At 36.3% G+C, this 15,870-nt stretch overlaps 1 protein-coding gene across 1 annotated transcript in view; it reads right to left on the reverse strand.

The window, feature by feature from the left end:
* LOC134872708 (kin of IRRE-like protein 3) overlaps nt 1-15,870 on the reverse strand; it is a 207,741-nt gene that overhangs the window by 52,260 nt on the left and 139,611 nt on the right. The window contains exon 5 of the mRNA XM_063896118.1: nt 8,963-9,113. Coding sequence (XP_063752188.1) covers nt 8,963-9,113 — 151 coding nt within the window. The remainder of the gene's footprint in view (nt 1-8,962; nt 9,114-15,870) is intronic.

Here is a 15,870-nt window from a genome sequence, read left to right on the forward strand (position 1 = left end):
CATAGGAAAAGCATTGTTTTCAGTTTAAGTTCTTGTGTATCTTGCCTTTTGCTTGGTAGATAGCGCCACCCTGTGGTCATTGTTGCGGTACTACAGTGAGTGTACGTAATTGCAAGTCTAGCTTCGTTCTCTGAATCACTCGACGAAGAAAGACCACGCTGTAACACCGCTCCTGGAAATCCTATCTAAAACGTTTGAGCTTTGGACATGATTTGTCTGTAAGTAAATGTTATATGATTTCATGCTAGACTCTGTTTAGATGAACAAGAATTACGTCAAATGTGTAGGATTCTCTCTTATATACGTCTAAAATATAATCTGATTAGCAATGCTAGCTCTCGTGGTGTCGTGTGTTAGCAATGAACTGCTTGATTTGTACTTAAAGAAGTGTAAACTCATGTGCGTTTTATTTGTTTATTTGATTACAGTTTTACAAAACGAAATAACTCCTGTATGTTTACTTCAGTAAAGAAAGAAGAAAAGAAAGCCTTGTGAATTGAATTCCACTTGTTCATACAAGATAAAGTTGTTAGCTAGCTGTCTAGTTTTGCAAGACTGGAACGCACTGCGAGGGCAACATAATAAGTATTTAAAATAAGCCAGAATCCACCCAAGTCAATACTATGCTGCGTTCACGGAGCTACGTGGAAGTGGGGAAGAACATCGCTAAATTGCGGATACGTAATTTCACATTGTAGCACAGTTTATTGCTCTTATACCGCGATTGTTGCCAACTACGATGCTCAGCAGCTCGCTTAACAGAACTTTGAAGCTGGTATCAGTTTTGTTTACAACCAATCACGGGAGTATTGTGTATAGAAAAAGTGTTAAGTTATATTTCTGGCGCTACCTACAGTAACATCCACGAAGGCAACATGACAGAGGGAGGGCTGTCACTCAGGATGCCCAACTACTCTTTGGTAAGCCCCGCCCCCCAAGCAACGTCAGTGCCACAAGTTTTGAAAGTTTTGAAAAAAGATCTGAAAGTGAAAAAAGATAAAAATGTGAAACCTCGTTTTGAATCTGAAAACGTAAAATCTGCAACTGAAAAAAACAAGGATTCAAATATCAAAATATGTATAAAAGTAAATTATGAAATTAAATTTATTTCAAAAAATTGATGAACTGCATCAAAATAATATTCAACCTGAGAAATGATTTTAAATACTTTTTTTGAAAACACCATTGTATTTTTCAAAGTTCAGGATAAAAACTTAAACTTTCAAATACATTTTATTTTTTTTAATGATCAAAAGTTATGACCCTGATTTAGCTCCGTAACTCTCAAGCACAATATTAACCAGCCTTGTTAATTATTGTATACTAAACGTAGCAAAACAAAGTCTTAAAATAAAAAAATCCAACCAACAGAAGCCCTATTTCCACACACAAAAACTGAAAATCAATAACGTCAAAGTCTGGGCACAAATAACCTCCCACTGATTGAAATGCACTTTTCAGCACAATGAAACAGATTCAGGGAAAAAGCTTCAGCTTTGGGAAAAACATCTTGTTCAAAGCACTATTACAAAAGACCGGAGATAAACTCAATCATAGCCGGCTGGATAATTCATTTTAATGTATTGGGTATAGTCAAGGCTGCCACAAAGAGAATGAAAGGTGCAGTATGCATTATCAAACACTCCTACTCAGTGACTCTCAAGTGCTTAGGCAAAGTACTTTGAGGTATACAGAGAAGGCACTTACTGAGGTGAGTCCCAAGAAGTTTTCATTTGAAAAACTTTCAGATAATTGATTCTTCAAGAAGTCCCCTGATGTCTGCAATTGACTTTATAAGGTTGAATGCGCGCGCGTGCATACTATGTGAGTGTGTGTTTGAGAAGCCATTGAGAACTTTACTTGGAGAACTTTGTAAGATTTCTTTCTTGCAATGCTAATGAGATCTTATAATACTAAATGATTAAAATTAATAAGCAACACCTTAATAAACAAAAGTTATAAATATTGAATGAAGTAATGAAATGCCTCCGTTAATTAAATGAATAAAAAACAATAAATAAGTGTTTCATTGCTTATTTATAGAATAAAGAGGACTTAACTACGGCTTCATTAATATAAAACTAGAAAAACACAAATTGATACAGAATGTGGATGTTTCTTCACTGTAGGAATGCAGAAAATGTCTTTCAAATAATATTAAAAAACGTTATGGGGGATGATTGACACTGTAATGTATTGTTTGATTCTCCATTCAAAAAACTTAACCAAACAAGCCATGCGGAGGAGCATACATCGTTTTTATTCTATGAGGAAACATTATGTTATATATACAACTCCGGAAAAAAATAAGAGACCACTTCAGCATTATTTCTCTGCATTGGAATTCAACAGACACTGGAATGGCTGCCATGCATGTAGAGAATGAGATTTAAGAAAAAATTGGAGAGGTCGCTTCTTTTTTTCTGGGGCTGTATATAAAATGTACATCAAAAATCCTACCCAAGAATAATAATAGATTCTGCTTCATCTTATAATACACATTTATACTTCATATTTTCCTCGTTCATATAAGTAACAGTGAATTTTAAGGCCAACGGGCCATGGAAGCTGGTAAACACCAGTTAAAAAACATGAAGCAAGATTATCAATTAAATAAACTGCGAAAAGGGCAACTAATGCTGATTGATTTTGAATCAAATTTTCTTCCTTAATGTATTCGGGCAGTCAAAGGTGAGGTAAACATTGTATAAAAACTCAAGACACAACCCATATTACAAATATCTAACCATATAACGTGGCTTTACCAAAGTGTTTTATTGTCCAAACCATACTAAAAGTATTTTGAAATAGTGTTTAGCTCACTACAAAAAGAAAAACATTACTTAAAGCTCCACTTAGTTGATCTCACAGCAGGATAATATTGCCAGACTTGAATTTTGATGTAGTTTTTCATTTCAGAAAAGCTTAAGTGACCCTTTAACTTTATTGAACCGCAACGGTTTTTAATTGGGCTTCAAATATTGAGTTAATCTGTCTTTCAGTCTAGACAGTGGTTAGATTCAAGAGGTTAAAACTCGATGTGTCAGTCAGTAGTTTGTTCTATTGATATTCCCTGATGCAGGTCCAATGGAGCTCATCCTGGATGAACCTTTAAAGTCTATTGTGAATTTTAAGGAGATTTGCTAAAGTAACACATTCATTCGGGTATTTATTATGAATTTGAAAATAAAACAGTAACTTGCTTATATTTAGATCTTTGTCTCTTTCAATTGTCAGTCTGGTTGTATCTGCACTTTCTCTACCACTAGTGTCCTATACTCACCTTACATTTTTGTAAGCCAGCTCTGAGGTTAGCATCACAAGCTACCCTCCTCAAAAAGCAATGGGTTTTTCCATTTGATTTCAGAATATTTAAGAAAACAAGATCAGTGGCAAACACGCGTTTATGACATTTACACGTTTTGTTCAGCATGAAAAGCTCAAGATATTAACACCACTCTTGTAAGCTGTAGTGTAATTGCAATGGCCATACAGTAAGTAAATATCTAACATAATGCTATAAACGTCCTGCAAACAGACACATGACTTCACGCCAACGCTGAAGCTAAGCTATAAAGGTAAACTCGATTTCGGCGTTATGACATTTAATAGATTCATTTAGCCATAAAACCTTCAGACATTTCCCAGTTTGGTGTTTAATGGCTTTTTTATGTCGTACAATACATTTAAATATCCAACAACCCCATAATAACCAAAGAACTTATTTCAGGATTCTAACCAAAAATGAATTCAGAAAAACATTAACTTCAAGAGAAGGGAGTCCGGAAGTGCAGAAACTCATTCATATGTTTAGGACTCATTCCTGCAGGACTCTATTAACATTGGTGATGTCAATTGTGTTTTGCAGAAAACTAAAAACCTAAACATCTCCAGATTGGGGAATAAGTGAACACTGGGATCAAAATGTGGATAGCACATTTGAATTGGTATGAGGTGAAGGTTAACAGAGTTGTCAGGCCTGGGTCGATGGGGTTCTTGGCCCAGGGCTGAGTGTTGAGTGAAAAGCCCTCGATATAGCTGTAGGCTTGAAGCCGCCACTCTCAGAGCTCTGTCAGTTTGATGCATGTACAGATGCATAGAGAACAGCACATCAGTTATAGTCAGGGTTAAGGTTGGAGTAAGATGCTGTGACAGACACTTGTAAGCCTGTAGCCATCCCCTCTGAAATTATTCTAATCACTATTCTATTTGACATCGAAAGGTAAATATAAAATACAGTTCTTCATGCATCACAAATGAGTTTCAAATAGAGTCCTCGAAGACAGTATTTAGACGCCAATGTTTCTGATGATAAAACACACATGCAAGAAATCTGTGCTTAATGATGTCTTTAGTTTTCTACTTCTTTTATACTGCAGAGTTAACTGTGGAGTGTTTGGAGACCTTCTTCTAGCACAGTGGGTAATTCACTTCTGTCCGTGGCTTTCATTAGCCTCTTAGCTCACACTTTGGAGTTCAATAGAAGTACACCAAGTATGAATATAGAGGGACTTTTCCACAGAAATCCTTGGAGAACAGCGTGATAAACCACATTTGAGTGTGGCTCTACTTTGGCAATGTTTTTGCCGGTGCCCATGGGGATGTTTGTGGACACAATTCTTCATTTGGCTAGCAATTAAAACAAAAACATTATTTAGCCTACACTTTTCATTTTTATGCAATTACCTTCAAAGCTTCTCCTTTTTTTTTTTACAAATACCCAGGGACTGAGTCCACTGCTAGGCTCCTCTCATTGTGGGCCACAGGTAATTAAAGGACCTCTACTAATACGATTTTTTTTTGCTAGACCTTATTCTCATGTTGCTCTGGGTTCAGGAGGAGTCGGTGTAGATTTTTTAATGACTAATTAATAAACATACCTGCCATGTATAAGATGTGCTACCAGCTCGGATTGACTTTACTGTAGATATAAATGCATAGAGCTTTGCCATGTTACCTCTAAGCCCTTTTTTCATGTTTTTGGTTTTGCCAGTCTTCCTAGTGTAAAAATGCTTGTATAAACTCAACCATATATTTCACAGTCATGTACTAAATTGTATAGGCTATCGATATATGCATGGTGCAGGGATGTCCCATGAATGTATAAATGTTATCAAAGAAATGTGTTAAAACCACACATTTAAACTGTTTCCTTTTTTTCACACATTGTTTTCTACAAAAAGTTAGTTTTTTCATGCTTCAAAAATATCCTGTCTGCACAGACAAAGAAAGCCACAGCTTCTTCCTTAATTAAAAGAATAATCTGACAATTTGTGAAAGCCAGTTGTTTCCTTTACCAGGACGAAGATTCATATCCTAACTTATAATGTTCTATCTGTGTGTTGAATGTCAAAATTTACATTAGAAGCTTGTGACGAGCTGTATTAAGGAATGCTGATTCCGTGTAAAAGCCCATATGACCGTAGTAGTCCTGCCCAGGGGCCAAAGCACCAGACTCACCCTGTGTGTTTGTCTGTCCTCTGCCTGCTGCCCTGAAGGCATTCTGCCAGTGCAGTACAGTGTTGTCTGCAGAGTGGTTCTCTGAGACAGCAGCAGATGCCTCCCATCAATATTAAGAGCCAGTGGTTAACATTGGCTGTCCCCAGTGTTGAGGAGCTGTGCTTTCTCAGACCTCCACGAGTCTGCAGCCTCTCCACCTTGACAGTGCCATCATAACTTATTCATCCAGCACCTGTCAACCCCCCCCCCCCCCGCCAACCCAACCCAACAAACAGCGGATGCCTTTCCAAACCTTGCTGAATTGCTTCTTTGTGTTTTAACATTACCTCTCCAAAACCTCGACCAGTGCACACTTACCCAACAGCTATAAATTATGTGCATTTTAAATAGAACAAAGAGTTCATGTTTAAGCATTTGGCTGAAAAACTGCATTGGGAATAATTAAGACTAATAGAGCGTTGCAGGAATGAATCATGTACCCGGAAAGGGGTTAGCCTGTTAGCACTGCCAGTTTCTATTGTCTCGAGTCAAAGTTTTTTTGATTTGAAATAGATGTCTGAAATAAGGTCTGCAGTTAGCACAAACTTACAAGATTTGCAAAATACATCAGTCAACATACCACTTGTGAATGTTTAAAACTTTGATGTGACTCAAAAATGGCAGTTGCTAACAGTAAAGTACAGTATTTTCAATTCTTAAAGTTACTTTGGGGTCCTGCACTTGGGTTCTACCTGCTTTGCTCTCCAGCGTGACACATGTGGCCTGAAAAAATATCTTCAACCCCCCCCCCCCGAAAGAACATTGGCTTCTTGTCGATGGGTTGACGCTATTGTAAACTTCCGTATCGGCTGAAAATAAAAATACAACACTTCACTACTGTACCAATGTGTGGCAGGGCCGTTTCTTTAAACAACCCCCCACCCCTCCTTTCTGTGTAAACAAACTACATTGCCTTTAATCTGAAGGCACATTTCAGTAACTCTCAAGGTGTTTGGAGCTCTGTCACTGGATGCCAGAAGGCTCTATTACCAGAACTGCCCCTAGAGTTCAAGGCCATCCATTAACACAAGTGAAGGTTCTAGTCTCAACCATTTGTTTTTTAACTCTGGACATAGAAGGGAAATGTGTGCTGCCACTCTTTGGTATGTTAAAAGGATTAAGGTCCATTCTTACAATAACCAGTTAGCGCCCACATATCAGTCTGTCCAAGCTTTACCCTATGAGCTCCATTAATTTTGGATGGTAAAATTGAACTGAAAATGAATTCATGGATGGGAAGAAAAGATCAGTCAAAACAAAAATGCACCTCTGAATGGTATTTCATGCTTTATTAGTCATACCTAATAGATTTGAAGGAGCTGTGAAAAATACAAAAGCCTCCTTTTTTAAATCCATTGAGACTTTCAAATTGTGTGGAAATAGTTTTTGCCATCAAATAATATCATCTGACAATACAATTATTCATAGAGTCCATCTATTCTGTTTTTGGATGAAAAAGTAATAATTATGATAATAGACCCAAAGCACCAGGAAGAGAAACAAAAACAAACGTAAAATACATTAGCCAAAAAACATCATGTAATTGGAGACACATACTCAGCTTCAATGGGTAGAATGAAGGCTAGACTGAAGGGGGATTTAGACCTGAATGAGATTATATAGATAATATGGAGCTGCTGTGATTAGCTAGGTAGGTTAGTGGGAGGATTTTGTGCCCAATGTGTGAGTTAAAGGAAGCCAGTTTATAGGTTAATGTATATGTTGGTGTAGGGAGGTGCGTTATAATACAGGAAGCAGAATTTGTGGGAAATTATGGGAGACCGAAGAACAAAGCATCATGTAGTCTAATCTGAAGGTAATTAAGATGTGAACCAATATTTCAGCATCAGGAAAGGTGAGATTTCTGAAATATGTCAAAGGTTGGAAATAAGGTTCTGGTAAAGAGAGAGCTGATAAAACATGAAACCAAGGTTTCGGACCAGAGACGATTGAGATTTTAAAATGCGTTATCAATGGTTAGACTTTAGATCATTTTGTTTTGTGAACAACTGAGTTTTAAGAAGTTGTACTTTATAAGGTGTAACATGTTTTGGTGTCACTCAAACATGCAGTGGAAAAAGAAATTCATACTTTTTCCAGATGAGAGGTCCTAGACAGCATTTAGATACAAAATAAAAGTGGGCCCATGAAAGAACCTTGTGTGATCTATGTTTTACTTTAAGGCATAAAGGACATTTCTTGATATACTGCACCTAGAGAGTTTTCCTAGCAGGCGAGTATGATGGGGATGACTGACTGACTGTCATAAGCTGGAATCAACTCCAGGAGGATCAGAATACTGATGGCTCAAGGCAGCTCACGAGGTTGTTGGTTACCGTTGAGTACTGTGACCTGTTATTAAAGCTGGATTGAAATGGCTCCGATAGGGGTGAGTGGATTGGTGGGCAAAATCACTACAGTTTTTTGGGGGTCATGGTAGAGTTGAATTTTTAGAATAAGCAGTGATTGTATTAAAAATGGATAAGGTAATAGACGGATGACAGATATTATGGTAATAAGTGCAGTGTTAACATTTTTGGCTTGAAGTTATTGATTGGTATTTGTTTTAGGATGGGAATTCAACATGCAGGAAGAAGTTAGGCATTCAAGTGGGCCAGAGGACATCCTTTAGCTTGTTAAAATGGCCAATGCAGACTGATTCTAGAGGAGTATTTCTTGAATTAAGTTCACAAAAGCACACTGGTATCTAATTTCTCTTAAAACACATTAAATTAGGCCCGTTTCTAAGTGTTGTGCATAAGAACTGGTGAGTGGGTGTACAGTTACATGAGCGAAATGAGAAGGGGCTGTTGTGATTTGAAGGGAGAGAAAGGTTTGCTGGTGGAAATCAGAAGACTGGGGGTGAGTTTAAGGTTTGTGATAAGAGTTAGTCAGGTTAAGGGAAAGTTCCACACTCTGTTGAACAGATTGTCATTTCAGTGTGAGCCTAGGATGCTGGGGTGGATGCCATCATGGAAATTATAATTTTCAACAAACACTAAATTAGAACTACAGGAAAATAGCTAAATGAAAAAGCAGGAACAAAGCATGATTTAATTAAACTATAGACACTGTGATTAGCTGAAGACACAACATTGTGTTCATTTGCCTTCTAACACTTCCATGCGGATTTCACAGGGGACTTACACTTTTTCTCATGTTTACTACTATTTTGAAACACCATTCAGGTCAGTTGCCACATTATCCTTGTGTCACAATAAGGTATAAATATTAGTTTCAATGATTACACAAAAATAACTAAAACGTTGAATTGAATTAAATATATTATGTCAACACATTTCACATAACTGTATTGGGTTAGTTGAAAGCATGATTTGCAATAAGTTTTTTTTATTCAAACAATGCAGACTGTTTTAAGTTTTTCTAATGATGTAATAAGATAAGTCAAAAGAACATATTTTATCTTTTGCATTCATTTGAGGTTTGGTGAATTTTTACTTACGCTGAATATCGATTGTGACAGTAGCATCCTTGCCGTTGGGGGCAGCTTTGTTTGAGGCTCTGCAGGTGATTTGCTGCCCAGACTCGATGTTGGAGGGAGACAGATAGAGAGTGCTGATGGTGCTCTCCCTCTTACCATCCCGCAACAAGGTCTGAGGAATCAAGTACACAAGAGAGGAGTGTTTTAAAAAGTTGTATTCATTTGTTACCTATGCAAGAGCATCATTTCCTCCACACACAAATAAACACATACGCTCTGTTTGATTTATTGATTTATTTGGATACGAGTGAAGTTGTGAGTCCCTCAATGAATAGTTTATCATCCTGCATAGTATTTTTCTGAGGAATACATTTTTAGGGTAGATCTTTATTTTAAATAGTTGGTTGAAGATTACTTCACAATGAGAAGCTGCCGAGGTGTTCAGCCAATGAGTCCCTTTAACATATTTAACATCCATGTGCTTTTTATCTTTTAATGTTGTACGTTAGAGCCCTCTCAAGGACTCCTAAACAGGTTCCAGTTATTAAGTTTTTCACCATAGTATAACTGGGAAACTATTTAGTAGACTTAATCTGAGACAGGGTTTCTTTAACAGACGCTTCCACTTGAGGTTTTTATAATATTATAAAATGTTATACTATTTTTTTTTAATTAATTGTATAATATTTTTAATTGAATTGAATTTATATATATTTTAAAACGTGTTTTATTTATTTTTTGTGTTCTTACTTGCCATACAGATGCTGGCTTTATTTACTTTTAATATGCAAGTCCCTGCACCTTGAAATTATAACAAAGATAATACATTTCAAATGCATGTCAATAATTTGCCACTTTTTAATCATTACTAATTACCTCTGCTGGCTATTTTAATGCCTTTTGAGCTTCTGCACATACATCATTGCAATGCCTGGTTATTATTACCTGTATTTATGGCTTTGATAATATGAATAGCTTCATTGAGTTTTCTTATCATTAATATTTGTTAATAACCAAATTTGCCAACCCCAACACTGTGTAGCATATACATACAGTATATCTAAATGATAGTTGTAATATCATAAAACCAATAATCTGTTGATCTTAATGAATCTTGATTCCAACAACTATTGCCGTCAGTGCTGGAAACAAGTGAAAATATAATAGAAATTCAAACTAAATTGAAACCTTACAGTCAAATCGTATCAAGGATCTAGAGAACCGTGACATCATTGCAGTAATTCAGTTGATTGCAAGTGCCTGTTTTAAAAGCTTGCTGTTGAATGTCAGAATAAAACATTGAAAGTGTGAGGCTTATTTAATAACTTTTCTACATGACTCTGTAGCCCCTGTCACATCCGAATAAGAACATTTTTGCATAAAGAAAAAAAACTTAAACTGACAGCACAGAAACAAACCTCTGAAATGGAACCATTATCTACCAAACACTCTGGATAACTGAGAAGCAGTGTGTAAATCTGCTGGGAACACAACAGAAAACCTTAGGGACATCGATGTGCCTGGGCATTCCACTCCCAGTGGTGCCTCCTTGTTTTCCAGTGTTCAGAGTTTGTTTGATGGTGAATATTTCATAAGCTGAGTGTGCAGATTCCTCCTGTATACAAGACCCAGTTCAATCCCTGGGGAAAAGGTCTGCAGAGAAAAGAGCCATCACTGCTGTATTCATTTGTATATCATTTGGGGCCACCATGGCTGTGTGCGTTACAGAAAGAGCATATTCTGTCCTTCCTGCTTTGTCAATCAACCTTGCCCTTTCATATTTTCTTAGCAGCTTCAGTCTCCTCCCTCGAGTATCCACCTTCCCGGACATCCAGGTTGTTGGTTCAGAGCTGTTTGAACTGCTGGATTAGCCCAGAGAGGATGAAGCAGTGGCAAAAATGACAGGTTGAGAGGATAAAATGCAAGGAAGGTAAGGTTATTGCTGGTTCTCCTAAATCCAGGACATATTTAGACCATACGCCCCAGCACAAGAACTTGGCTCTGCATCAGTCAATCTTCTTGAAAATCGCTCACTCCGAGAGGGAACCAGGAAGCCCTCAACAATTGATTGAAACACACTGAAAAAAACTGAAACTATGACTTTAATTAAATGTACAAGCAATAAAATCAAGTTGTATTTTTTATTAAATGTCATATTATTTCTTTCAACTAACGTGATACACTTATGTGAAATCTGGTGACAGAAGCCTACAGATCTTCCTTCACTGACTGAAAACCCACCTGCTTTTACTGCACCTTAGCCTGTTGTAAAAAATAAAAAATCTCACTTCTCTATGTAGCACAAAGAAAGATGTGGCTTATTTTGAATCAATAGAGCAGTTTCAATGGTTTGTCTTGCTGAGGTTATATCTTTATGGTTTATTGCAGTCATTAAACATTGCTTTTGAGAAAGCATCAGCTAAATGTAATACAACATACACGTTGATAGTGTTTGGGAGGATAGTTTTATGTCCTATCATACATTTTTGGGATATTTAACAATTCTGTTTTACCTCAGATAGAAAAGTAACTAATGTTGCAAAATGTGACCAGCATCAATATTAAATGGTCTGTTAATATGATTTCTCAAAAATCAGAAACGTGGATTTAGTTTTAAGTTAAACACAGTTTGTGTGACTCGTCATTTAAACATATACAGACAGATATATAAATAGCAATCATTGTCTCTTGGGATCGTCAGAATTACAAAAGAAAGAAAAGTCCCGCTGTCAGAATGATATCCCAGAGCTTCAACATTTACACTTTTAGTGTTAGGGCCTACAGTATTTATGAATGTTAAGTAGTTGAATACTCAACAAGTTCACACAAACACATATTTTTGCTTCTTTTAAAATGCCTTTCAGCCTTTCTTTCACATGAATATGGAATGGAAGATGATGTAAGGATCACATTATTTGTCAGCAATGTGACATTCAACAGCTAGAGAGTTCTTTCTGAGGGGAAATTAATTTGTGCTGCATATCTCTCACCTTTCACTCAGTAACTTTGAGATGAGATTTGAAATATACTTTTCCAACTTTTTTTAAATAACAAGCCTTATCGATGTTTGGTTTCCTATTCCTCCCACAGTAGCAGAGGGGAGCCTAACCCTAAGTCTTTAAATCCCTGCAACAAAAACATTAGAATCTACACTCCCATCGAATAGCAAGTTATGCATGACCTCATGATACTGTACATTTGACATGGAATAATAAGTGTATGACTATTCTGATTTAAGTACAAAGTACCCATCACTCACTGGACTACCACTGGGTCTGCAGGAACCGCTAAATTGGTGTTGGGACACTAAGGGGCCTCCTGGAAAGAACAGATGACAGCTGAGAGAAATGCTTTAAAAACATTATAATATTAACGTTTGCAACAATCTAAGTATGGGTTTTCTTTCCAGAGAAAGGCCTCAATCAGTTCCAGCTAAAAGGCTGCAAGAAAGTCTACAAAACTCATTAGAGATATTTATACACATGGAATGTAGTAATTAATCTTAGCTGTACATTACTCCATCTTAGCAGTGGGTAGAATTATTTCCTACACTTTAATTTAAACCATTAGAGATAATTAAAATATCTGGTGGGTGCTAAAATAAACATTTTAGTAATGTAGAGGACTAATCATGATGCAAATTATATAAATGATTTTAGATAACATGAACTGTGTTATATAATTATGTGCCACTTTAGAATAAAAATAAAATATTGAATACATTTGAGTTGAAATAGTTTATAGAAACATAAGTAAAAGATATGTCAAAATAAAATGAATATATTGATATAAACATTAGAAGTTAAAGTAAAAAGCTACTGCAATAAATAACATGTGGCATATTAGTTTAAAAGGGTTTAAATGTGGACTGAGTGTGACTCAGAGTCTAACAGTCTGATGCTGCAGGCAGACAGGACTTCCTGTGGCGCTGTGTGCTGCATCTTGGTGGAGTGAGTCTCACACTGAAGATACTCTAATAACAGCCTGGATTTCGTTCTATCCAGTCAACGACATGCTGCAATGTTGAACAGGTTGATTGAGGCAGGAGTGCATTCTGTCCCAGGTGGTTATGTTTAGTCAACAGAAGAATAATACAATTCATGGTTGGTTCAGAAGTAAGTACAAAGTAGATAAGGTAAACATGTCCTCTCTTGTGCATACTTTTCGTATACGTGTCTCTCGATAATATGAAAGATGAAAGATTCAACTTTATTGTCATTGCACAGAGTACAAGTACTAGGACAACGAAATGCGGTCTCTGCATTTGACCCATCCTAGTGTTAGGAGCAGTGGGCTGCCATTATGTACGGCGCCCGGGGAGCAGTGTAGGTAACCAGTGTCTTGCTCAGGGACACCACGATGGCACTAGGTCCTTCGGGGACTTGACTGGTGACCTTCCAGTTCCCAGGCCAACCCCCTATGGACTTCGCCACCACCGCCCATATCACCCAGGTTCTCTCAGTGACTACACTTTACCATAATGATAATCATGCTTTAGTTCCTATATGAGCAGATATTGTAGGAAAACAAACATCAGTACAAATGGTTTGGACCTAAATAAATACATCAATAAAAAGTGTTCTCATTATGTTATAATATAAAATGTTGAGTTGTTGGAGGAGCACGCGACATAAGATTTTCATTGCCAACATATACGCTGTATCTGCTGTGCATATGACAAATAAAACCTTGAAACTTGAAACTTGAAACTTGAAACTTGACATTATCTCAGAAACAGGGTTGGAAGGTAAATGACTTGTAATCTGTAAAATATAATCAGAAATCGAATCCCAGCATTATAATATAAAAGTAATGTAAAATGATTACTTAAATATCAAACGCAATGCCAATAAATAATTTACATGATAAAAGAAACATCAATAGGTTGTTTTTTTATTTATTAACCTACAGAAAAGTACAGCTTAAAAATAATAAATACAATCTGATCCTTTTATAACAAACACAATATTCTCTTTTTAGTTTTTTACTAAAATTCTAATCCTACAACAACCCTCTATTTTTAGGAATGTAACAGTAATCTGATGACGTCTTTTTTTATGTAACTGTAAGGGAATACAGTTACCTTTTTTTGCATCATATTACGTACTCCCCAAGTCGGCTCCCAAAACCGTTTGCTGTTGCCACTGCTCATCTCATCGAATGTACTGTGACTTTATACAGGTAGATTCATTTTATGTCAATTTCATTCCATTTCAAATTTAAACACCAAGAGAAAAAAACGTCTCTAACATATTTAAGATGCATGATTATCCACAGTAAAGAAGGGCTTGTAATTGCAGCTTGTTTAGCAAAACTTGAGATTTTAAAGCATTTCAAAGATCATTTAAAGATATATTGGCTAAAACAGATCTCCCCTCACTTGGATCCAGCTTTAGAATCTGGGGAAGGAATGTAACACCGCATTATGTAATAAAACCGCATTATGTAATAATGTAATAAATTTGCACACCATTATGTAATAACTGCTGCATTTTGTAATAATCTGCCGCATTATGTAATAAACTTCTTGAACGCAATATGTAATACATTTTGCCACATTATGTAGTAAGTTATTACATATTGCGGTTGTTACTACATAATGCGGGTGTTACGATTTGTTTTTTTGCAAAATGTAACAATTGGTGCATTATGTAATAACCAAACAAAATTTACATTAAAACAGCAAAATAATGTGTATTTTACTCAAAATGAATGCTTACAAATAAGTATTAATTTAACGATGCAATTAAATATTTAAGCAACTAAATGAAAAACAATTCAGCTGCAACATACAGCCTAATACACTGATCACACAATGGAACTGCAGAATAATAAAGTGAATTTTAACAATGGTCTTTACCTACAGTAAAACAGGCCATGATTCACATTTCACACACATATAGCCAATCTATCAGTATGGAGGGTACTGCCTATCAGAATTCCATTTGATTTATGCTGTTCAGGCACTTAGCCTAAGCCACTACTTGATATTGCTCCTCCTACAAGGTACTGATTGGGACTCATGGTGTCTATCACTGGCTAGGCTAGGTCTGCTAGTGGAAAGGCAATGTTTAAACGTAAGTTATTATCTATGAATAATTTGTTTTGATTGTACTACAAACTAAGCAGGATTTAGACTGAGATACTGTGTCCTCAATGAACATGAAAAGAAAACCTTTTATGCTAATATGTGTTAGCTTAGCTTATGGTTGGCTATGGCAACACCAGCTAACTTAGCCAATAATGTAATAATATCTGACAGGAAAATCTGTTTTCCTCGTCTCTGTTTCCTTCTCTCTTATACATTTGAATCTATTGATAGGAACAAAGCAAATACTTTTAAAAGGTCCATGTTTATTGAGTCATTTATGAGTAAGTTGAAGTTGAGTAAGCTACCTTTTTGTATATTTAACTATTTTAAAGAATTAGCAGTAGGCTAACAGACTAGTAGCCTAGACTAAACTTGCTGGGCCAATTGCTCTGTCAGTTAGCATTGCGCTAGTTGTGCTGCGCTTTAGAACCGTACTCCTTAAAACGGAGGTTTTGAGTTTAACATGCAGCTGCGCACGAAGTTGAATGTGATTGCTGTGTAACGACGCACACAGGATCAGCTGATTCCTAGCTAAACTCTGGTTAAACTGCTTGGAAACCGGAAGTAGTCTTATTTCTAGTTATACCTCAACAGATGCAGTCTGGTGGATGCATTTTGTGCCATAATTACCAACAAAAGCTTAATAGGAATGTAAAGTGAACTTTAGTATAATAAAACGCAAATAATGTTGAAATATATTATTAAATAGTGTAGGCTACTTTTTGTGGAAATCTAAACGTGATTAATTAATCATTTGAAGACAAATTAATATGTGAGTAATAGGGTGATTTCACGCAAATTCTCGGGAAAGGAGGGGGTGAACATGTCACGGACAGAG

This window comes from Eleginops maclovinus, chromosome 11 (assembly GCF_036324505.1).
Source record: "Eleginops maclovinus isolate JMC-PN-2008 ecotype Puerto Natales chromosome 11, JC_Emac_rtc_rv5, whole genome shotgun sequence".
Lineage (NCBI taxonomy): Eukaryota > Metazoa > Chordata > Actinopteri > Perciformes > Eleginopidae > Eleginops > Eleginops maclovinus.